The sequence below is a fragment of the Enhydra lutris genome, unplaced genomic scaffold (assembly GCF_002288905.1).
Source record: "Enhydra lutris kenyoni isolate GAN:26980312 unplaced genomic scaffold, ASM228890v2 scaffoldscaffold24, whole genome shotgun sequence".
Classification (NCBI taxonomy): domain Eukaryota; kingdom Metazoa; phylum Chordata; class Mammalia; order Carnivora; family Mustelidae; genus Enhydra; species Enhydra lutris.
Window position 1 is genome coordinate 6,601,857 of NW_019154108.1, and position 24,232 is coordinate 6,626,088.

General features: G+C 38.5%; 1 protein-coding gene across 1 annotated transcript in view; it reads right to left on the reverse strand.

The window, feature by feature from the left end:
- Positions 1-24,232, reverse strand: part of LOC111150746 (regulator of G protein signaling 7) — a 511,256-nt gene that overhangs the window by 60,096 nt on the left and 426,928 nt on the right. Inside the window, exons 7-9 of the mRNA XM_022508325.1 lie at positions 17,115-17,179; positions 16,198-16,274; positions 16,010-16,091 (exon numbers count right to left, since the gene is read on the reverse strand). Coding sequence (XP_022364033.1) covers positions 16,010-16,091; positions 16,198-16,274; positions 17,115-17,179 — 224 coding nt within the window. The remainder of the gene's footprint in view (positions 1-16,009; positions 16,092-16,197; positions 16,275-17,114; positions 17,180-24,232) is intronic.

The following is a 24,232-nucleotide window of genomic DNA, read 5'->3' on the forward strand; positions in this document are numbered from 1 at the left end:
TTCATTGCTCTCCAATTTTCCTGTGCTCCACCTACTCACCACTCCCTGCCTCTCCCTCAACCCCTAAAAACTACCTGTATTTTCCCTAGCTGTACAGTTTTGCTGTTTTCAGAATATCGCAGAGTTGGGATCTTACAGTACATCGCATTTTAGATTGGCTCCTTTCACTTAACACTGTGCATTTAAGGTTCAACCATATCTTTTTGTAGCTTGACAGCTCATTTCTTTTATTAATGAAAAACATTCCAATGTATGAACCACAGTTTCCTATTGAAGAACATCTTGGTTGTTTCCAAGTTTTGACAATTGTTAATAAAGCTTCTATAGGCATTCACGTGCAGGTTTTTTGTGGACATGTTTACAACTCATTTGGGCAAATACCAGGAGCGTGACTGCTATATCATTTGGTAAGAGCTTGTTCGGTTTTGTAGGAAACTACAGAACTGTCTTCCAAATTAGCTATACCAACACTTACTGCTTCACCCCATTCTCAGGCTTGCATGGTTTCTGAAAAGAAGTCTGATGTAATTATTTTACTTGCTCTTCTAAAAGGGTAAGGAGTTTTTCCCCTCTGGCTTCTTTCAAGATTTCCCCTTTGTCTTGATTTTCTGCAGTTTAAATGCAATATATCTATGTTCAGGCTTTCTGGTATTTACTCTGTTTTGTGTTCCCTGAGCTTCCTGGCTCTGTGGTTTGGCACTGACTTTTGAAAGTTCCCAGTCATTGTTGGTTCAAATGGTCATTGTTTCAGTTCTTTCCTTTCTTTCTTCCTTCTCTTTCTGGCATTTTCACTACAAGTATAGTGTGTCTTTAATACCCCACAGTTCTTGGATATTATGTTTTGTTGTTGGTTTTTTTTTTCCATTCTTTTTTTCCTCTTTACAATTTAGTTTTGGAATTTGCTATGGATACTTTTTGAAGCCCATTGATTTTTTTCTTTGGCCATTTCAGTCTACTGATGAGCTCTATGAAAGCCATTCTTCACTTTTGTTATGGTATTTTTAACTTATTTTTTATTTCTAGCATTTACTTTTAATTTTTTCTTTTTTTTAACCTTAACCATCATAAAATTAATTAAAAATTTTTTCCTTTAAAATTTTTTTTATTATGTCATTAGTCACCCTACAGTACCTCGTTAGTTTTTGATGTAGTGTTCCATGATTGATTGTTTTTCTTTCTTAGCTTCCCTATCCCTGTTTATATCACATTTCTGCTCTTTCCAGTTGTCCACTTTTCCCATTAGAAGTCTTTGCTTATTCATCACTTTTTTTTCAAATTGCTCATCTGATTATTTCAATATCTTTGACCTATTTGAGTCTGATTCTAGTGTTTGATCTGTCTCTTCAAACTGATTTTGTTGCTGTTGTTATTATTATTATTATTACTACTATCATTATTTTTACTATATCTGCAATTTTTTCTTGAAGCCCAGACAAGATGTACTGGTAAAAGGAATTGAGGTAAAGAGGCATTCAGTGTGTGGTTTATGCTTATGTGACTGGGGGTTAGGCTGTGTTTATTGTTTTGTTTCTGTAGTTATCAGAGACTAAGATTTTCTCTGAGGTGCTTGTTTTTTATCTTCCCTGTTGTCTTAGGGAGACAACCCATGCATCTTAAACAAGACCTGAGATGTGCAGTTTCTTTCCTTGTAATCCCCTGTTGTCACTTAGGAGCCCTACTGATGTGGTGGTTATGCCTGGGTGAGAAGAAGCATTCTATGGCTACGATTAGGTCTTGGTCTTTTAGGGGGCCCATGGCCCCTGGGCTGTGACACTTACAAGGTCTTTCTCTTGGTAAGGTAGGAAGGCTAGCGAGGGGCTGGAGTTGAGCATTTCCCTTCCCTCATGTTGATTAGGTTTTGTAAAACCTTGGTCAGTTTGGCTCTTTGGAAACAGTTTCTTTTGAAGGCAAGTCTTTTTATGAAGATGAGAATGTTCTGGGCATATTTAAAAATGGTTCCTTTTCCCTTTCCTCTGTGAGAAGCAGGAGGGGATTTTTCTCAGATCCTTGCAGTGTGTGAACCTACTAGATCTTCTGGAGGTAAAACTTACAAAAGTGTGGCTCCTGCCACTAACACTGGAGTTCCCTGGAGTGGTCACTGCTGAGCTTGTCTACACTGAGCCTCCAGCAAGGTGTCAGTGAGAGCTCAAGTCTTCTTCCCCCAGATGGGTTCCTGTAGAGGCTCCTGCTTCTGTGATTCTGCTCAGGTCAGTTGGTGATTTCTTGTAACCACTGATCTGCCTCTCCAGTTTTGAGAACAGACACTGGTTTGCCCTGAGACAGCATTCCCTGATGGGTCTAAGAATGATGGTTCATTTTCAGCTTTTTCTTGTTATGAGAATGGAAGTACAGCTTTCAAGGTCTTTGTATGCTGGACTGAAAGTCTTGATTCTTTTTTCAAAACTACTGTTGTTTTTTTCTTACTATATATGTACATACCCATTAATGTCTAATTTTAATACTACCTGTGGAACTGTCTGTCCATCCTTCTATCCAAGTACATGCCCATCTATTACTTACTCCTCCACAACAACCAAATAACTGACCTTTGGGCCTAAGATGGTAAGACAGTATGAAATAAATGGTAACAGTATGAAATAAATGGTATTTATACCAGTATGTACTATACCAGTATGAAATAAATACCATTTATTTCATTATGGTACAGTATTACCTTTTTAAAAATATTTGCAAGCTTGATGGTAGAATATATAAGCATTTTTCATTATATTTTTATTTCTTCGACTTCTTCTCACTGATTTACAAGTTCTATATTTGTTAGAAGATTACTGTTTTGCTATATGTAACATGGTATCATTTACCTTGTTTTCCTATTTTATTTGGTGGTGTGTATCACTATTGAACCTAAACATTAAAGAAATTAAATTGATGGTTTTGTGTGATAATTAAAAGTCGGAAAGAACTAAAGTTGAAGCATGAATATAACATCAGTGAAAGCTATAAACTGAGTATCAGAATTAGGGATGCGATGATGAAGTTAGCCACATGGAAGGTAATTTAACACTGTTCTATAATGAGATATTATATGGTAATGGAGATAAATGACAACTACACACAATAATATGAAAAAAATCTCATACAAAGATGTCGAATGCAGAAGAGTGCACCTGACATTTCCATTTATATAAAGATTACAAGGAGGCAAGCTGGTGGAGGAAGTAGACTGGAATGGTCACGAGGAGGGCTCTGGGGAGCTGGTAATGTTCTGTCTTTGCTTTGCTTTGCTTTGTTTTGTTTTGAATCTGCATGCTTGTTACATGGCTGGGTTCCATTTGTGAAAATTCATTGAGTACTTATGCTTTATGCAATTTTCTATATGTATTTTATACTTTACTAGAAGTTTAAAAGATACCTGTCCCTTTTCCTTGCACCAGGTTTCCCTACCTCTTCCCCAACAAAGTGTGTCAAGTTGGTGTGTCCCACAGGATGTCTGCAGGAGTATTTGCGATTGTGGTCTTGTGCACTCCAAGTATAACTTTGGAGCTCCCACTGGGCAACTGTGAATTTCCAAGTTTAGTGGAAGGGTGACACATTATATGTGCCCAATTTTACCTCACAACGGACACATCTGAATATGCCCAGACTTAAAATGGCCTATGTTCCCTACAGTTCTTTCGATTAACTCTATAAGTCAGTGTTAATTAACTTGGTAGGGGGAATCCTTTCACAATGTATACACAAATCAAATCACCATGTTTACACTTTAAATATCTTATACTCTTATTTGTCAATTATACCTCAATAAAACTGAAGGAATGTAAAAAACAAATAAAACAAGATAAAAACAAAATCAGTTTAAAGGCCATAAGTTGGCTCCACAGAAGGGCTGTGGGGGGCAAGTATGGCTGTCTTTCATCCCTCAGACCCAGAACATCAGCACTGTTTCATTTTGAAGAACCGTCCACCGGATTTCCTTTTTTCCTCTAGGATGATTTCAAAAACCTTATTGTTCCTTTCTATTTATTGGATCTCAGTCAGAATCACTCAGACCTAACCAAATATGCATTATTCTTATGCAGATCAATCACCTCCTCCCCCCAGACACCCTTGAATTGCATGTTTTAATAAATTTTTACACACACACACACACACACACACACACACTTCATCAGACTGTTTCATACTGACTTACTGGAAGAAAAAAAATGTATAGAGAGTTCAAGCACTCTTCCTGAATTATGGGACTATATGTAAGGAAGAAGAAAGATTAAGAAATCTTTCAAATTGATAACGAATCCTCCTTGCCCCTGTCGCTTTCCACTGACAAACCGCTCCTGCATCTGGGCCACAATTACCCTTAAGTTAATGAGTTTCAAAATTCATATGAGAACCCCAAAACATCCCTCAAACTTTGTCCTACATCTATAACTACTGGCATTTCCATCTGGATGTTATGTTGTCACACTCAGCGCACCCTAAAACAAATTCTGTATTCCAAATGTGCAACCACCCTTTAGAAAAATCCTTTGCAAACTTCATACTTCCACAATTTCTCAATTACTCAATTCAAAATTTCACATTAAATTTTGCCCTATAAAATGTAACATTTAAGCACTTAAGATATACTCTCTGCTCCTCAAGACCATGATCTGACAAATATTAAAAAAAATATATTCTGAAGTCAGTGTCAATGAAAGCAATAAAATGCTAATATGCAACTGGAAGTCAACGCCAAAGCAATCAGGCAAGAAAATGAAATAAAAGGCATCCAAGTCAGAGAAAGAAAAAATTGTCTCTGTTTGCAAATGACATGATTATACATAAAAAATCCTAAAGAATCCACAGACACACACAAAAACCCTGTTAGACCTAACCAACAAATTCAATAATTTGCAGGATTCAGTTACAGGATAAAAATTAAATATACACAAATCAGTACTGTTTCTACACACTAACAATGAATTATTTGAAAAGGGAATAAAGAAAACAATCCTATTTATAATAATATCAAACATAATAAAATCCTCAGGGAATAAATTTGAACTAATGAGGTAAAAGATCTGTACACTGAAAACTATAAGATGCTGATGAAAGAAATTGGAGAAGACAAAAATAAATGGAAAGATATTCTGTGCTCATGGCTTGGAAGAATTAATATTCTTAAAATGTCCATACTGTCTAAAGCTATCTGTAGTTTCAATGTAATCCCTATCAATATCCCGAAGACGTTTTTGGAGAAATAGAAAAAACAAACCTATAAAACATATGGAACCACAAAAGACCCCACGTAGCCAAATCAATCTTGAGAAATAAGAACAAAGCTAGAGGCACCACACTTCCCAATTTCAAACAATATTACAAGGCTAGAGTAATCAAGAGAGTACGGTGTGGATGTTAAACTGAGGGTTGTTGGGGGGTGGGTGGGTAAAAGGGATAATTGGGTGATGGGAGTGCACTTGAAGTAATGAGCACTGGGTGTTGTATTCAACTGATGAATCCCTAAATTCTACCTGTAAAACTAATAATATAGTATATGTTAATAAAAGCAACAACAACCACAACAAAAACCAGACATACAGATCAATGGAACAAAATCAAGAGCGAGAAATAAACCCCATTCAGGTAGAATCAACTAATATTTGACAAGGGAGCCAAGAATACTCAAAGGAGAAAAGATAATCCCCTCAATAAATGATGCTGGGAAGATCAGATATTCACATGCAAAAGAATGAAACTAGGCCTGTATTGTACACCACTCACAAAAATTAACTTGAAATGGATTAAAGCCTTAATGTCAGACCTGAAATCATAAAACTCCTAGAAGCAAACATAGGGAAAAACTCCTTCCATGGGTCTTCCAGTGATTTTTTTGGCTATGACACCTAAAACACAAGTAATAAAAAAATCAACAAGTGGGATTTCATCAAACTAAAAAGCTTCTACACAGCAAAAGAAACATTCAACAGATGAAAAGACAATCTGTGGAATGGGAGAAAATATTTGCAGACCATATACTGGATATGAGTTAAAATCCAAAATATATAAGGAACTCATACAATTCAGTAACAAAACAACAAACAACTCAATTTTAAAAAGGAAGAAGATCTGAATAGACGTTTTCTCAAAGAAGATATCCAATGGCTAACAGATACATGACAAGATGCTCAATAGCACTAATCATCTGGGAAATGTAAATTAAAATCACAGTGACATATCACCTCACTTCTATTAGAATGTTTATCATCAAAAAGACAAGCGAAACAGTCCTAGAGAGGATGTAGAGAAAAAGTATCCCTTGTACACTATTGGTGGGAATGTAAACTAGTACAGACACTATGGAAAACAGTATGGAGGCTCCTCATGAAATTAAAATAGAACTACCATAGGACTCAGCAACTTCATTTCTGGGTGTACATCTACTGGAAAATAAATCAGTGTTCTGAAGAGATATCTCTATCCCCATGTTCATTGTGGCATTATTTATAATAGGAAGATATGGAAATAACCTAAGTGTTGATCAACAGATGAATGAATAAAGAAAATGTGGCATGGGGCACCTGGGTGGTTCAGTTGGCTAAGCATCTGTCTCTGGCTCAGGTCATGATCCCAGAGTTCCAGGACTGAGCCCTGCATTGGGCTCCCTACTCAGCAGGGAGTCTGCCTCTCCCTCTCCCTCTACTCCTCCACTGCTTGTGCTCATTTCTCTTTCTCTCACTCACTCTCCCTCAGATAAATAAATAAAATCTTTTTAAAAATGTGGCATATATTAAACATACACTGAAATATTATTTAGCCATAAAAAAGAAGGAAATCCTGACATTTATGACAACACGGATGGAACTTGAGGGCATTATGCAAAGTCAAACAAATCAGATGGAGAAAGATTGTATGATTTTGCTTATACATGAAACCTAAAAAAAAACAGACTCATTGATACACAGAACAGGTAAGTGGTTGCCAGAGGCATGGAGTGCGTGTATATGAAGGAAATGGGTAAAGGTAGTCAAAAGGTTTGAGGTTTCAGGGGTAGAATTTAGTGATTCATCATTTGCATAAAACACCCACTGGTCATAACATCAACTGTCCTCCTTAATGCCCTTCATCCAATTACCCCAATTCTCCACCCACCTCCCATCAATGCTCACTTAGTCCCCTATATTTAAGAGTCCCTTATGGCTTGTCTCTCTGTCTGTTTTCACCTAATTTTATTTTTCCTTTTCTTCCCCTATTTTGTTCCTTAAATTCCATGCATGAATGAAACAATATGGTATGTCTTTATCTGACTTATTTCATTTAAAATAATACCCTCTAGTTCCAGCCATGTTGTTGAAAATGGCAAGATTTCATTCTTTTTGATGGCTGAGTAATATTCCTGTGTGTGTGTATGTGTCTGTGTGTGTGTGTACACATCTTATTTATCCATTCATCTATTGATGGACATCTGGGTTCTTTCTTTGGCTATTGTGGACACTGCTGCTATAAACATTGGGGTGCACATGCCCTTTTGGATCATTATGTTTGTATCCTTTGGCTAAATACCCCATAGTGCAGTCATTAGGTTATAGGGTAGCTCTATTTTTAACTTTTTGAGAAAACTTCATACTGTTTTCTAGAGTGGCTGCACCAGTTTGCATTCCAACCAACAGTATGAGGGTTCCCCTTTTCTCAGCATCCTCATGCCAACATTTATTGTTTTCTGAGTTGTTAATTTTAGCCATTCTGACTGGTGTGAGGTGGTATCTCATGTGTTTTTGATTTGTATTTCACTGATGTTGAGCACTTTTTCTTGTGTCTGTTAGCCATTTGGATGTTACTTTGCAGAAATGTCTGTTTATGTCTTCTGCCCATTTCTTGACTGAATTTTTTTGGTTTTTGGGGTGTTGAGTTTGATAAGTTCCTTATAGATTTTGGATACTTGCCCTTTATCTGATATGTCATTTGCAAATATCTCTTCTCATTCCATAAGTTGCTTTTTGGTTTTATTGATTGTTTCCTTTGCTGTGCAGAAGCTTTTTATCTTGATGAAGTGCCAATACTTCATCTTTTCTTTTGTTTCCCTTGCCTTTGGAGTCTAGCAAAAAGTTGCTGTAGCCGAGGACAAAGAGGTTGCTACCGTATTCTCCTTTAGGATTTTGTTGGATTCCTGTCTCACATTTAGGTCTTTCATCTATTTTGAGTTTCTTTGTGTGTGGTGTAAGAAAGTGATCCAGTTTCATTCTTCTGCATGTGGCTAATTTTCTAATTTTCCCAACACAATTGTTTTTAAGATTTTGTATATTTATTTGCCAGAGAGAGAGAGAGAGAGTGAGAGCGCACAAGCAGGGGAAGCAGCTAGCAGAGGGAGAAGCTCCTCATCAAGGAGCCTGATGCAGGACTCGATTCCGGGACCCTGGGATCATGACCTGAGCCGAAGGCAGATGTTTAACAGACTGAGCTACCCAGGGGCCCACAACACAATTTGTTGAAGAGTCTGTCTTTCTTCCATTGGATATTTCTTCCTGCTTTGTCAAGAATTAGTTGATCATAGAGTTGGGGGTCCATTTCTCTGTTCTGCCACATTGACCTATGTGTATGTTTTTGTGACAGTACCATACTGCTTTTTAAAATTTGCATATCATTGATTTTTGCTGTAATATTTATTATTTCTCTTCTGCTGGATTCAGGCTTTATTTGCTGTTCTTTATCCAGCTCCTTTAGGTGTAACGTTAATTGTATATTTAAGAATTTTTTTTGTTTCTTGAGGAAGGCATGTATTGCTGTATACTTCCCTCTTAGGACTGCCTTTGTTGCATCCCAAAGGTTTTGAACTGTCCTGTTTTCATTTTCAGTTGTTTCCACGTATTTTTTTAAAAAATTCTTCTTTAATTTTCTGGTTGACCCATTCATTCTTCAGTAGGATATTCTTTCACCTTCTTTCACATTTTTTTTTCTTGTGATTGACTTCAAGTTTCATAGCACTGGTGTCTGAAAATATGCATGGTATGATTTCAGTCTTTTTATATCAGTTGAGACCTGGATTTGTGACCCAGTATGTGATCTATTCTGGAGAATGTTCCATGTGCACTTGGAAAGAATGTGTAAATTCTGCTGCTTTAGGATGAAATGCTCTGAAGATATCTGTGAAGTCCATCTGGTCCAGTGTGTCATTCGAAGTCCTTGTTTCCTTGTTGATCTGGTTAGATGATCTGTCTACGGCTGCAAGTGGGTTGTTTAAGTCCCTTATTATTATTCTATTATTAACAATGAATTTCTTTTATTTTGTTATTAATTGGTTTATATATTTAGCTGCTCCCAAGGTAGGGGCATAAATATTTACAACTGTTAGATTTTCTTGTTGGATGGATCTTTTTATTATGATACAGTGTCCTTCATCTCTTATTACAGTCTTTGGTTTAAAATCTAGTTTTCTGATATAAGGATAGCTACTCCAGCTTTCTTCTGATGTCCGTTAGCATGATAATTTGTTCTCCACCCCTTCACTTTCAATCTGGAGGTGACTTTGAGTCTAAAATGAGTCTCTTGCAAGCAGCATATTGATGGGCCTTTTTTTTTTTTTTTTTTTTTTTTTAAATCCATTCTGATGCCCTATCTCTTTTGACTGGAGCATTTAGTCCATTTACATTCGAAGTATTTTTTGAAAGATATGAATTTAGTGCTATCATAAGATCTGTAAAACCACTGTTTCTGTAGACTGTCTCTGTTGCTTTCTGGTCTTTGTTACTTTTGGCCTGTCTCTCTACTCAAGAATGTAGGTTTCAGCTTGTAGGTTAAGGATGTCTTGTCCCAAGCTGCTTTCAAGATCTTCTCTTTATCTTCGAAATTTTCAATAGTGAAATTTTCACTATTCTATGTCAAGGTGTTGACCTATTTTTATTGATTTTGAGGGGGTTCTCTGTGCTTCCTGGACTTAAATGCCTGTTTCCTTCCCCTGACTAGGGAGGTTTTCAGCTATAATTTGTTTAAATAAACCTTCTGTCCCTCTCTCCCTGTCTTCATCTTCTAGGACTCCTATTTTCCAGATATTATTTCGCTTTATGGAATTGGTGGGTTCTCTACATCTTCCTTCATGACCTAGTAGTTTTCTTTCTTTCTTCTTTTCAGCTTCCTTATTCTCCATCATTTTATATTCTATATCACTGACTCTCTTCTGCCACATTTTCCCTCATTTTTGTGGCCTCCACTTGGGACTACATCTTGGTAATAGCATTCTTAATTTCAGTCTGATTAGATTTTTGTTCTTTCATTGCTACAGTAAGGGATACTCTAGTATCTTCTATGTTTTTTTCAAGCCCAGCTAGTATCTTTATAGTCTTTTAAAATTCTAGTTCAGACCTCTTATTTAATTGATCAAATCCTTGGCCATGAGTACTATCTCCTATTCTTTCTTTTGGGGTAAATTACTCCATTTTGTCATTTTGTGCAGAAAAGAAGAGAAAAAACAACAATAACAATAATGACAAAAGGAAAAAACCCAAAACAAACAACAAAAGATAAAGAAACCAAATGAAAAACTAGATCCCAAAAAAAGAAAGAAAAACTTCTCATATATGTGTGTGTATGTGTGTGTGTGTAAAATAAAATAAAATACAATGAAAGGAAACAAAAAAATATATATATATACACACACAACTTCAGTAAAAATAAAAATTTAAAGAGTTGGAAAAATTAAGAAAAATAACTGAAAAAAAACCACTACTTGACTAAAAAATAAAAATACGAAGAATGGTATGTATTATTTTTCCCAAGAGCTGAAACTTTGCAGCCCTCTAACACACCTAAACTTGGTACAGTGAGTTGTTTGTGCTAGTCTTCTGGGGGAGGGGCCTGTTGCGCTGTTTCTCAGGTGGACTTGACCTATGGCAAAGGTGCCTCCTGTGGACATACAGGGCTCAGTGCAAGAGGCTCCGGATTCCACTAGGTGGCGCTGTTTTACTCCCTGAAGCTTTCAGCTCTGATGGGAGGGATGAATATGGTTGCGCCCCACTCTCCAGCCCTGGGAGCTGAAAATTTGTGCCCCTCACAGTTCAGTGAGCCCTCACAGGAAAACAATCAATCGCTCTTGTCTCCGCAGTTTCCATCAGAACTCTCTGTTCACCCGGCCTGTGACCAAGCGTTGTAATCTCAGGCACAACAGAGTTCCAAGATTCCAAATTTTATGGACTCTTACCGAGTGGAGACATGCTCTTCCGTCTGGGGGAAGGGGTGGGTCTTGCCACACTTCTGCCCTTTGCTGGCCCCTCCCAGGAAAGTGGCTGCACGATTGTGCAGTGGTTTGAAGTTTTCTGCAACACAGAGCAGAAACCTTGCACCTAGACTCTGTTCTCAGCTGGCTTCCCCGATCCTACACCTGGGAACTCTGATGCCCTCATTCTTCTTGTGACCTCAGGGATCCTGCGACCACAGTGTCACACCTGAGATTTCATCCTGCTTCCCCACCTGAGCACCTTTAAGCCAGGGACCTATGGCACTGTAGCAGATTCCTAAGAGCTCCAATTTTGCTCTCCTCTGCTTCCAATACTTGCGGTAGCCTCCTTCAGCAGGCTCCTTCCCCACCGCAGTATCTTTAGCTCTATCACCCTGGATTCAGTCTCTGCACCTCCTACCTTCCAAATGGTGGTCATATTTCTAATTGAAGACTTGCAGCATTCCTTTTCTCAGATCTCCGACTGATTTCTCAGGTGTTCAGAATGATTTGATAACTAGTTGTATCCAACGTCCAAGACACACCTAGGGTCCCCCTACTCTGCCATCTTAAATCTTCCCCTTTGAATCACTATTTTTGCATGGATAAATACCCAGTAGTGCGACTGCTGGGTCGTAGGGTGGCTCTATTTTTAACTTTTTGAGGAACCTCCATACTGTTTTCCAGAGTGGCTGCACCAGCTTCCAACCCCACCAATAGTGTAAGAGTGTTTCCCCTTTCTCTTCAACCTCACCAACATCTGTCGATTCCTGAGTTCTTCATTTTAGCCATTCTGACTGGTGTGAGGGGGTATCTCGTGTGTTTCTGATTTGTATTTCCCTGATCATGAGTGATGTTGAACATTTTTTTATGTGTCTGTTAGCCATTTGTATGTCTTCTTTGGAGAAACGTCTATTATTGCCCTCTGCTCATTTCTTAACAACTGGATTTTTTATTTTTTGGGTGTTGGGTCTGATAAGTTCTTTTCTTTTTAATTAATTACTTTTATTAACATATAATGTGTTATTTGCCCCAGGGGGATAAGTTCTTTTTTTTAATTGAGATTTTTGTTTTCCAGTTGTTTCCACATTGGCCACCCAGAATGCAACATGGGGTAAACTAATAAGCCACATTCCAACTCTACATAGTTAAATTTCCAAAATATGGAGATACCTTTTTTGGGTACTCTTAACCTTAAGGTTGCTAACCTCTAATAATTTCATAATTTTCTTACTTCTTATTTTTGACTTTGACCCTTCACTATTCACCTCAACTATAATTCAATCACACTTCTTCTTTTTTTTTTTAAGTATGGTTTCTAGAACTGAGCATAAAACTCTAAAATTGAGTTCCTTAGCATTATGACAAGCATGATTTTTACTTCAATTAAACTAGTCTCTAAAACTCTATTAATATAGACTATGAAAGCACTAGCCCTTGAGGGGGCTTCATAAAAATACTGAAACATAAAACACACAGATTAACACAAATTCCTAATTACCCTTGACATTTACTACAATTTGGTGTATTTCTCCCACTGTCTTCTTGAGTAGTTAGTTTTTGATAATTCTATCTGGAATCCCTAACAACTGAAGAGTCCTTCTTGGTGTTAATGACTTCGTTTATTTATTTTCCTGGAATAGACACTGGCATACTCAGAGAAGCTAGATTTACTTCCTAATGGTATTAAGTGCAATTGACTGATTATGCTGTGTTAAGTGACCCAATGGTTTTTTAAAAAGTAAACTCATATTACGTGTATTTTCCACATCTTCAAATGGATATATACTATACAAGGCAATATACAATATACAAGATAATATACTATAATATTTTAAATTAATTTTTAAAAGTATACCTTTAAAGACTCCCTACCACATTTCTAGCTGATGGCTTCCAACCTATTTTTGATTAAATAAATGCCAGAGTAAAACCAGATGAAATTAAAGCAACCCAAACCACACAATATAGCAGATCACCTTGAATTAATAAAAGCGTCATGAGGATTAACTGTTCCCTGTTTTTTTGTTTTTTGTTTTTTTTTTACTGAAATGTTATTAGTAGGAGTGTACGAGGAAAAGTAAAATAGAAAGAGTCAACAAATATGACTATTAAAATAACTCCATGTCTGGTTTTTGAAACAATGATACTTTATATATTGATGAAGTCAAGCCAATCTAGGAAAAAGTAATTTTATAACTTAAAAGCCTTTCAGTTAAATTGTGTTATCAATTTGTGAAATTTGAATAGAGGGTTTTTGTTTTTTTTTTTAATTCTAATGGGAATATCGATCTCCAGATTTTAAGGGTTAGAGCAGTCAGTTCATACTCTTATGATTTGTCTTTTCAAAACCAAAATAAAAATCTTTGTGATCTCTTCCACGTACTAATAATTTATATCAACTAGATTTATTTATACCTTAATAAAAAACTTAGATTATTCTTGAAACAGTATTTAGATTACAAAGATGATCTGATCTGAATATAGGAGAAAGTACTTAGTGTGGCCCAAACTACCGGGACGGGTCCCACACCCAACCACACTGTTCTCCATATGGCAGTGAGGCTCCCCTGGATCACAGCTGTGTGGCCTACAGTGTTTGAAAGACAGCTTGAACCCTGGGCTCTTGAAAATAGCAAAATGAATGAAAAAAGTATATCCAAAATCCATGAGTAAAATGTACGAGTAAAATAAACCTATAACAAGACACCTATAGACACAGCTATATCACATGTGCGCTACTAGGAACTCTTCATCCCTTCTGTTTGCAGAATGGAGTGAGGGCATCACTCTTCCTGCAGCTGCTTTCTTGGACTGGAGCCTGGAGCCACCCTCCTTTCCCATGGCTCCCTTCCTTTGGGACTCAGACTATGAGTAGGAGATAGTTGGTTCAGGCTTGGTTCCACTACTACTAGCTGGGTGGACATGGGCAAGTCACGCAAACCCAATGACCCTCCGTATTTTCCCCCAGGAAACAAATGAGCAGTCCTATCTGTGTTAAAGTGTTTGTGACCATGTTTGTAAAATGCTTCCACTGGAGGTGAGTTTTAGGATCAAGAACTATGTTCTAATCAACACTGCATGGAGTAAAATGTCCGGCAAGTACCAATACAGAATAAATGGCATTTTCGTATGAGGATGCACAGGCATGCTGTGTTTTAGGAGGTTCAAATATGGCTTTTGATGGAAAGAGTAGTTGGTCATCATGCAGGCAGATGACTACAGGACTGATACATTAAAAAGTTGGGGACAAAGGATTATCCCTCAGAGAGTTCAAAAAGTTTCAGAGGTTGACAGAGAAGAGACCCTTTGAAGAGGAGAGTCAACACAATCACATTATCCCGGTAAGCTAGGTGGTAAACGTCAAGGAAGGCCATGTTGTTGTAATGCTCCCATTGCCGAAAACTCGGACCCAGATTCCAAGTTCCTAAAGAACAGCCTAAGTAAAATGGAAAGTGTAGAGGAGACCGAGAGTTCAGAAGTAAAAGACTGAGACCAAGAGAGATCCCACAGATTAGTTTCCTCAACATCTGCACCTGCTATCATCAGGACCTAGAAGTTGAGTAAAGGGAGATCGAGGCCTTGGCTTCAGGGTGGTTTCTCCCTCAGGGTGCTCCTTAGGAGGATTTTCTGATTAGGAGCCTAGTGAGCAGCAGGGGACACCGCTGGAGAGGACTCATATGGGCTCCTTTCTGCAGGGAGACAGAGAGGACGGGGAACAGCAAAAACAACTGTGAACAGGTTCTGCCTCCAACAGGGGCGCAGAGAGGGCCTGAGACCAGCTGAGTGACTCGTAGGGCATGGAGCAGAGGAGAAGGTTGAGGTGGGGTCCGTTTACATGCTCTGTGAGCTGGCACGTTTGCCAGGGAATGAATGCAGGCCGTGCAGGGAAGTCAGGGTGCGAGTTCTCTGAGGTTGCCGCAAGGATGAAGGCCATCAAAGCTGAACAAGGCTGGAGATGGGCCACCAGATGTCCAGGGGCATAAAGTGGATAAACACAGGAACCTAATGTATGGATGGATTTCTAGAGATCGCTTAAAATAAACAAACAAGGCAAAACCCTGCTTTGCATTCTTGCAACAATTATCCACACAACCTCATAATCCTTTCTCACCATGGGCAACAAAACTTGAGGGGAATATTGAGCAGGGAAGCCAGTTAATTCTAAGTCTAATCTTTGGGGAATTCAAAGAGAGAAAATTTCAACATAGAATTTAACAACTGCTTTGCTATCTGAAATTGAAACACACACATAGATAGACAGAAGTCTTTGGAAAGCAGACCTGTTTTGGTCTGATCCTGAAGGTAGCTGAGAGGAAAGTTCTTAAAATATTCTCATTGGTCTTGATTTGCCTCATGCTGTGACCCTGATATTTATTCTATATTTATGTAAATATTATTTTCTAATGTCCTGTGTGTATTTGAAGAAATATAAAGAAAACAAACACATAATATCAAAATAGAAATATGTGAGATTAGACATGATCTCTTATGATGCGCATCGACAGTGTGGAATTCCTTGCACAAAGTTTTCCGGGATTAATCAAGGACATTCATTATTAGTTACTCGGAGTCGCATGGTTTACATACGACTTCTTTGCTGCAGTCTTGTTTCTTTCAAGGGTAGTAAAGTATCAGGGACCTCAAAGGCCAAGAGTGATGCTGTGGTGGGGAAATGCATAGCTTTATAAATTAAACATTACACTACTGAATTCTGGTTATGTGACACGAAAATGGCAGTCTTTTCTTAATGAAATCACCAAGATTTGGGGCAGAGTGATGGGGCTACTCTCACTTTTTCAGGCATCCTTCAGTTTCCAAAGGCTCAGATTATGAACTGAAGAGAACATCGGCACGTTTGCTTACCACAGGTCTGTGGACGTCCCAGAACGCTCGCTCCTGGCTATCAAGGATCTTCCTTTCAATCTTGTCTCGCTTCTTGTCCACTCTGTCAACATCGTAACAGTGAATAATAAGTCAGGTTAACTGTAGCACCTCTCTGGACAAAAGGCCACAACTTGAACAAATTTTCCAAAAGACTCACAAGGACTCACTTTGCTTGTGCTTCTGCTTGCATAAAAATGAATTCCCACTTCCGAGCAAAGGCTCTCTGAAGCCTGGCCAGGCTCTCCTGAAAAATATACCACAGGTTAATACGTTCTGGTGCTCGTCTTCGCTACTCACTTCTCATTTATCAACTGTATAAATTTATCAAGAAAACAACCACAGAATTTCTGAAGTAGTAAGTGTACTCTGGTTCTGAATGATAAATCATGGTCATGGAATGTATCTCGTCTTCATATTAATGGTTCAGAGGAAAGACAGAAACCTATCACAAATACTAATTTTATGAATCATTGACTTTAGCGACCACAAGTAAACATCTAAAATACAAAAATTACTTTGTATTAAAAAAAAAGTGCTCAAGGCTCATCCATTGGGTTCTTCTGGGCCCACTGTAGTGAGGAACAGGAAAGCAATACATTTCTACTAATGATTCCATCTGTCTATCCAGTTCTTGACAAGAATGTAAACCCCCAGTAGCCTACTACCGCTTCTAGTCAGTTCTTCAAAGCCAGTAAATCACAACACAGCAACTGTCTGAACAAATTGCATCACATTAATGTTTTCTGTTTTGCAAAAATGATTTACTCAAAGTAAATGTACTTTATTTCTCTAAATTTGGAGTCTTCACTATATAGAGGACACATCTAAGATTTCCACACTTGAGTTTAGAAAAACACGTTTCTCCCTTCTCCTGTGAGTCTGAGCATCTACAAGTTCACCATCTCCAATGTGAATGATGAGACAAAGCAAGCAGTCAGGGATTTGAGCCATTCTGATGCCTGATCCTAGAAATCTGGTCCTTAAAATCTGGGGGTGTAAAGTCAACAGAATCGCCAGAAACAACCGTAGGCCTTATTCCTGCTCATTTTATGACTTTCTTTGCCAGAAAATCCTTAATACTTACAGCTTCATAGTCGGCCAATTCCAGCCTCGCCTTGTTTTGCATCGTTCTCTTGCAGAGGTAAACCGCTGAAAGGGGAAAAAAAAAATCAATCATTTCTTGCCTGCTTATTAACTGGAGGCACTCACTAAAACAAACAAACAAACAAACAAACAAAAAAAACCCAGCATTATAAATCATGACATCTTGGTCTCTATCACGTTTTCCAGTCATAATTTTCTGTCTTTATATATACATATATTTTTTCTTTCTTTATATTTTTTTTGACAAAAATAAATAATGGGTAACATTTTTACTGAAAGTCAAGCATAGTGGTAATGGTAAGAAAATAGATATGTTTAGAATGTTGGTAACTGTTTAGTTGTAGTGAATAAGGGAAAAAATAAGGCCTCTAAAAAACATACCGAATGAGTTTAAACATCTAGATATTTAAGTAACAGCACTGTGTTGAAAGGAATTGAATGACAGGGAATCATTGGCACATTCAATGATTTCCATATTCTTGTTCAACTGAAGGCTTCTTGGCATCTCCTTTGCTACATTTCACCATCATTGATTGTTTTGCTACTAGGAGAGACGAAACTATAACATCTTCCCTATTATATGACTACCATCTCACTATAATATGACTACCTTTTAGTTCCATTTTTCATAGGATTCCATATCCTTGCTGCCAGGGAAAGCCCACTTGGGCAATAGATAAATGGGATGGGTGCCAGAGGGAGAGAGGAGGATTTGCCATTGAAAAATCACATTTCTTTAGTTCTTTCGGGATTATTAGCAACTCTTATGACAAAATCAAGACATTCAGAGCCCTCCGGTATAGTCCTGACTTCCAGGACACTTTTTGCAATTTTTCCAGAATATGTGATATTTGAGTCTCATGAAATTCACAATAAGCTATCTATTTTGGATGCTGAATGAATCTGCTAGATGAGGACAGTCAAATATCACTTTTTGTACGGTTAGTTCTGGGGGTGTCCTTATAATTACCATCATTGTCCTAAGCTGTGCAACTCTCAGTTTATGAAATATCTCACACAGAAAATCTGAGATCTCTGCAAACACTGATGCTGTGTATTCAGCTTCTGTCCTATAAAGTTTCCTTTACGAAGGCCAAGGCCAAGGCCAAGGCCAAGGAGAAAGCCAACCATGGACCGATGCTAACATTACTACAGACGCTAAGAACCCAGGAGATGATCTGAGAACACGTCTTTCTATAATCATGGGAATTTTATTTTTCCACTAATATTAGTAATTTTCAAAATGCAAATTCTCAAAATGCATAAAATGTAATATATATTGTCACGAAACCCTCTTTATAATTGTTTCAAGTTTACTGTGTGAGAGAACCCTTCCCCAGTTCCTGAATAAAAATTCAAGCAGCATCCACAGTCTTGCTCGTCAAGGTAATTCCAAGAGACCCAACTTAAATAATGTCCCTCCCAAGGAACAGCCCAAAATCCAAGCCTGGTTTAAAGTCTTAAGGTCTCCCCCTTTCTCCCAGCCTCTGCGGGTGAGAGAAGCGGGACTGTCTTCTTCATCCACCTTGTTCTTCTGTGTCCTCAGCGAGTGTTGATGACCAAGACCTTTGACCTTCTAGAGCTGGAGTACAGGAAGGAAGGAGAGGAGGGGGGCTGTGGCCATTCTTGCTTGACGGATACCAGTGCGGTGACCTAGTGTTGCCATTCTCTGGTCTTGGCAGTTTTAAAGCTGATCACATTTCTCATATTCCTTCATGGGATGCTTCGGAGAAACTGCGTCCCTCCATTGCTGGGGATCTGTCACCTGCAGTGCCCTTGTAGGGGCTGACTCTACCTCCGGCCTCTCTCTGCTGTGTGTTTGCCTGTCCAGGCTCTTCCCTAGGACAGGACTCTCTGTCACATACGGCTTCTATGATACACGAGAGAAACGCTCATGCACTCTTTGCCCTGAAGTAGACCAGAGAACACAGCCGCTTTGTTTTCATTCCTCCACCCAGAACTACATAGCCTGTCTCTTGCCCCTTGTAATTCCAAGGACTGGAGTTCATGATCCATTGTGTCCCCACGAGCAGATGACTCCTGTCAAGAACTCTCAGAAAGCCCTTGAAATCTTTGTCACGGGTCTCGAGATGAGGGGCGTCCCCACTCATTTTTCCCACTTGGCGCTGATGGGGCCAATAACTCCTGACATCCTCACAGCTACAAAATTGGTCTTTAAGCTAACATCTTACCCTTTCACGCCCTCCATGGGAGATGACAGAGCTAGGGTGACAGTTTGTGTGTCAGTCTAGAATAGCACTGCTTGATCTTAACACTTCAGCTGGATTTCCATTTTAATATCCTGCTACGGAAATCACTTTCCACTCATTGGAAAAGCAGATATGTTACAGAGCGATGACAACTCATTCTGGCCATAGAGAAGTTTAATAGCACTGTGGGTGGGCAAACATAACCAGTGAAGTCTTTCTGGAAAGGATTTCGACAATGAGTAATAAAGCCTTAAAACATTCATGGCCATTGTTCCAGTGCTTGCACTTCTGAGAGTGTAACCCAAGGAAATAGCATGAAATGCAGAGATGTCAGCCTTCATGATGCAGAAGAGAGGAACACAGTGGGGCAAGGGATTCATGTGTACTTGTTCAAGGAAATGTATCACCATTAAAAATGACGCACACAGATTCTTTTACTTCGAAGCTGAAGGAGTTTAATTTTAAAAATCCTATCACTCATTATAAAAGTTCAGATGATTCAGAAAAAAATAAATATTAAAGAAAAAAATCATTCTAATCTCACTTCTGCCATATTTGGCACACAGTCTGGGTTTTCCCCTTATATATACATCTACAAACATACACACGAGTATCTGTATTTATGTCAAAACTTTATGTGCATGTGTTTATTTAAAACGGTACTACCTATGCTATCTTATGAGCTTTATCCTTTAAAGTTGCATTTGGCTAACTTCCTATCAGTAAGTGTTATTCTGTGACATCCTGAAAAATTATTTCATGATAATCCATTCATTATTGATTTAAATGAGTGCTTACTGTTGGACACTTGGATTATATTCTTCGTCCTGCAATTATTTACTAGTACTTCTGGAAACACTTATGTATGGCTGTAGGTTCATTTTTCAGGTATTTGACAATTTCCCAAAATGTCATTGCTGAATGAGGGGCTGTGCACCTTTCAAGTCCTCTGACCTGTGTAACCAAATTCCACAGAGTTTAAGCATGAGTGTGCCTTGCTTATACTCTGGAGAGAACATTTTCAGCAAAGCAGTCAGGGTTACTCAGTTAAGACTTAAATCAGATTTCATTATATTCAAACTTCCCATTTTTCAACTGCTTCCTATCTCAGCTCACTTCCGGTAAAGGCCAAAGGCCTTGTTTGCCCATGTCATTGTCCGTGGACCTTGCTTCCCAACTGCTCTCAAACGGGGGCCACATCCCCTTCAGACCCATGCTCTCAGCCACACCTCCCATTCCACCCCTGCCCCCAGCGCCCCCTTCCCACTATCCTCCTCTACACAACCTTCTACCTCCTAACCTACCACTCCCGTATCCGTTTATGTAAGCAGCTGATGAGCTCACTTTCTCCCCCTGCCACCTCACTGGAACTCCAACTCCACGAGGCCGGACATTTTGCTTGTGTCGTTTGCCCGTGAGTCCCCTTGCCTAGAACATACTTGGACACAGAAGATGCTGAGGACGTCTTTGTTGAATAAAGACAGGACTAAATGTTTCCTGATGACTTGAGAGTCTTTTTTCTTCTGCAAATTAGATATTCATGACTGCTCATTTTCCCTCTTTGAGGATTTGGCTTTTTCTTATTACACGGAAAGCCTATTGATACATTAGAGATAGACACTAATATCAGATATAAGTACATGCAGGAAATACACTTTCCCATGTTTTTGAGGAGAAGTTTAATAAATGATATAGGCAATATTGAGCACACTTCAGCAAACACTGATTTAGTTTTAAATTATATGTTATTTAAATTATATATTTATATATACATAAAGCATTCACAGGACATTTTCTGCAACCTCCTCTTCTTGCTCAACATGACATTACTGAGATCCACCCAGGCATTTTTCTATAGCTTAATTGTTAAGATTATTCTATCACAGCTCAGATTTTCGAAAAAACAGAGCTATTACCACACTTCTTATTTCTGGGTTCCCTCGGCATTGCTCACTCATTTTGGACTGAGGCCACTCACGGGTGAAGCTGACCTCGAGAATCCGGGCTCTGCTGTTTTAACTGTCGGCCGTCGGCATAACGGACCGGCAGGGACACTGCATTTCTTCCCCATGTGCCTCCCCTTTTCTCTTAGGCTTGTTCCTGGAATGTCTGAGAGCCTGAGTTGCTTTATGAAATCTGGGTCAGAGACAAAACATCAGACAAGGCATAGGACACTCTCTCTGAGTGCTGTGTTTAAGCCTAAGAAACCTTAATCCAAGATGGGGCAAGCCTTCCTCTGCCTTCCTAAGACTTAATCTTATCTCTAGCCCACATGGGTCAATGAGTCATTCATGGCGTTGGTCAGGACTTCATCCAACTCTGTAAAGCTGTCCTAATTTCTTGAGAAGAAAAATTGTAAGTCTGATATCACCATCTTCCTTTCATTTGGCTAAATTCTATTGATTCCAGAATACATCTTTTAGGTAAGTGGTATGTGGTACCACGCTCCAATTTCTACACTGCCCTAATAATTCTTTCTATTCTAGTTTTGCTTTCTTTTCTTCTTAATCCATGCAGGGGCATGGGAGCAATTTTGGAAATTTTCCAGGAAGTATGGTGTGCAAGTCAGTTCTTGCTTCTTATATCCATCCCAATGGATGGATGCAGAATATGTTTTGTGATTCTATCTATGCTGAAGGAACATACCCTTAAGACCTCAATGATTTTTGGATTTTTAATAACAAAAAACTTAAAAACATAATCCTTAATTTCACTCTAAAGGAATGGGATCTTCTTTCCTTTCTTATCTTCTTCAAGAACAGAATTTCCAAACTAATTCTTTGAAGGTATTTTAAATTTAATGTTAATATAGTCCTATAAAATCTAATACCCATTTAATGACTCAACCACTAGAAATGCATTTGTAGGAATGGAAGTTAAGGAATAACAATACTTTAAGGAATTTTATTTTTTCAATTTATAACTCAACAGCAACTCCAACATTAATTAACTGAAAGAGAAATTAAATCTTAACAGAAAATTAACTAGAGAACATACGATAAAAATAATTTTAAAATTATTCAATTTTCTGATGTTTTTTAGATTTTGTCAGATTTGAGACAGAGTGTGTGCATGAAAGAGAGCACAAATCAGGGAAGTAGGGGTAAGGGCAGAGGGAGAAGCAGACTCCCCACTGAGCAGGGAACCTGACAAGAGGCTCCCTCCCAGGACCCTGGGAATCACAACCTGAGCTGAAGGTAGATGCTTAATGGACTGAACCACCCAGGCGCCCCAAATTTTCTGATATATGTTAACAAAGATCATGTTACTATAAGTAGTAGAAGGAACTCCCTATTGTATAAGATCAAATACCTTGACTAAAGAAGATTAATCAAGATAAGAGAGATCTACTATGCTAACTGAATGCCTGGACCATGAAAATCTTCAAATACCTGCCTTGAAGGTCTAGTCTCAAGAAGAATTCCTTTGGGATACCAGTGGAATAACAGCCCGCCAACTGTGAGTATGAAAAGAATTACAGCTGTGGACTTCTATCTCCTATAGGAAACGGAAGCGTCCTCTGACGATTCCCCCATGCAGAGTGTTGCATATGAATGTGCTTACACTACTGCCTTATCCAGAGCCTTAAATCTACTATCCCAGAAAAAAAAGGTATTGTTATGTTTATTGAATTGGCAGTAATAGTGAAATCCTGAGAGCCTAAATCCTCTTCCGGAGCCATACAAAAAATAACTAGGCAAATCGGAGGGTTCTTGGGTTTGTGATCACACAGCAGAGACTCATCACACGTAAGATATAAAGGCAGTAGCGATGGGAGCCCCACATTAGCTCTCAGAGAGTGCTGAGAAGGGCGAAAGTCCTTTGCATCTGTTTCCTACTTGCATTCATGTTTCTTAATTTCTGAGAATGTTGCCCCTAAATGCAAGAACCATTACGATCGCTGTGAACCTTATTTGAATCCCGTTCTCTGTGCATTCAACCACAAATTATATCACAGATTGTATGCGCCAACCACTTAAGCTGCGAGACAAACGAAACAGAGCTATTTATCTTTCTTTGTAAATGTATCAATGGCTCCTAAGAGGTTTGATTGCTTTTCTAAGGCTCATGAGTTTTGGGCAATTTGTAATTCCTTACGTTCTGTAGATATTTAATTCTCCCCAAATTTACTTTCTTTCTCTCTCTTAAAAATTAGAGCTAATCATCATTATTTGCTGATTCCGTATCTGCAAATTTGCCTACTTGCTAAAATTTATTTGTAGCTCCCCAATCAACACTGGTGGTGTTTTTATGATCATCCACAGCCTTTCAGAGTGGTAAAGCTAGAGTTGCCCGATATATACATTTTCTCAGTTGAGGTGGACCGAGGCAACGCTCTACCTTCCTGTTCCAGCTAATTCTGTAAACGTGTTGTCTTTTTGATGGTCTATTCAGTGCCACATTTTTTTTTTTGCATTTTTGTGTTTTTGATGACTAAAATGAGCTCCAGGAATACTGCCACAGGGCTGTCTAGTGTTTCTAGATGCAAGAAGACTGTAATGTGCTTTTCGGAGATGATATGTATGTTGGATAAGCTCTGTTTGTGAATGACTCTGGCTGCTGCTGGTGGTAAGGTCAATGTTTATGAATCAAAAAATATATGAGCTAAGGTGTCTGTTGAAAGAAACACACATCCAACAAAGGTGTAGGTATTGATCAATTGGAAAAAATGTTATGACCAGAAACTTGCAGGAACTGAACACCGTACTTCCTGTAGGAGCAATGGCTCAGCATTCCCTAATTATGTATTTGTGGCAACTTTATAGAACATACATGCCCCAAAGAATACAAATCAACTGCATGTATTTGTGTCTTATTCTCTCAGTTGGAGAGTAGTGAATAAAATAGATATGTGATAACAAAGATACCTACAAAACTTTCCGAAGTT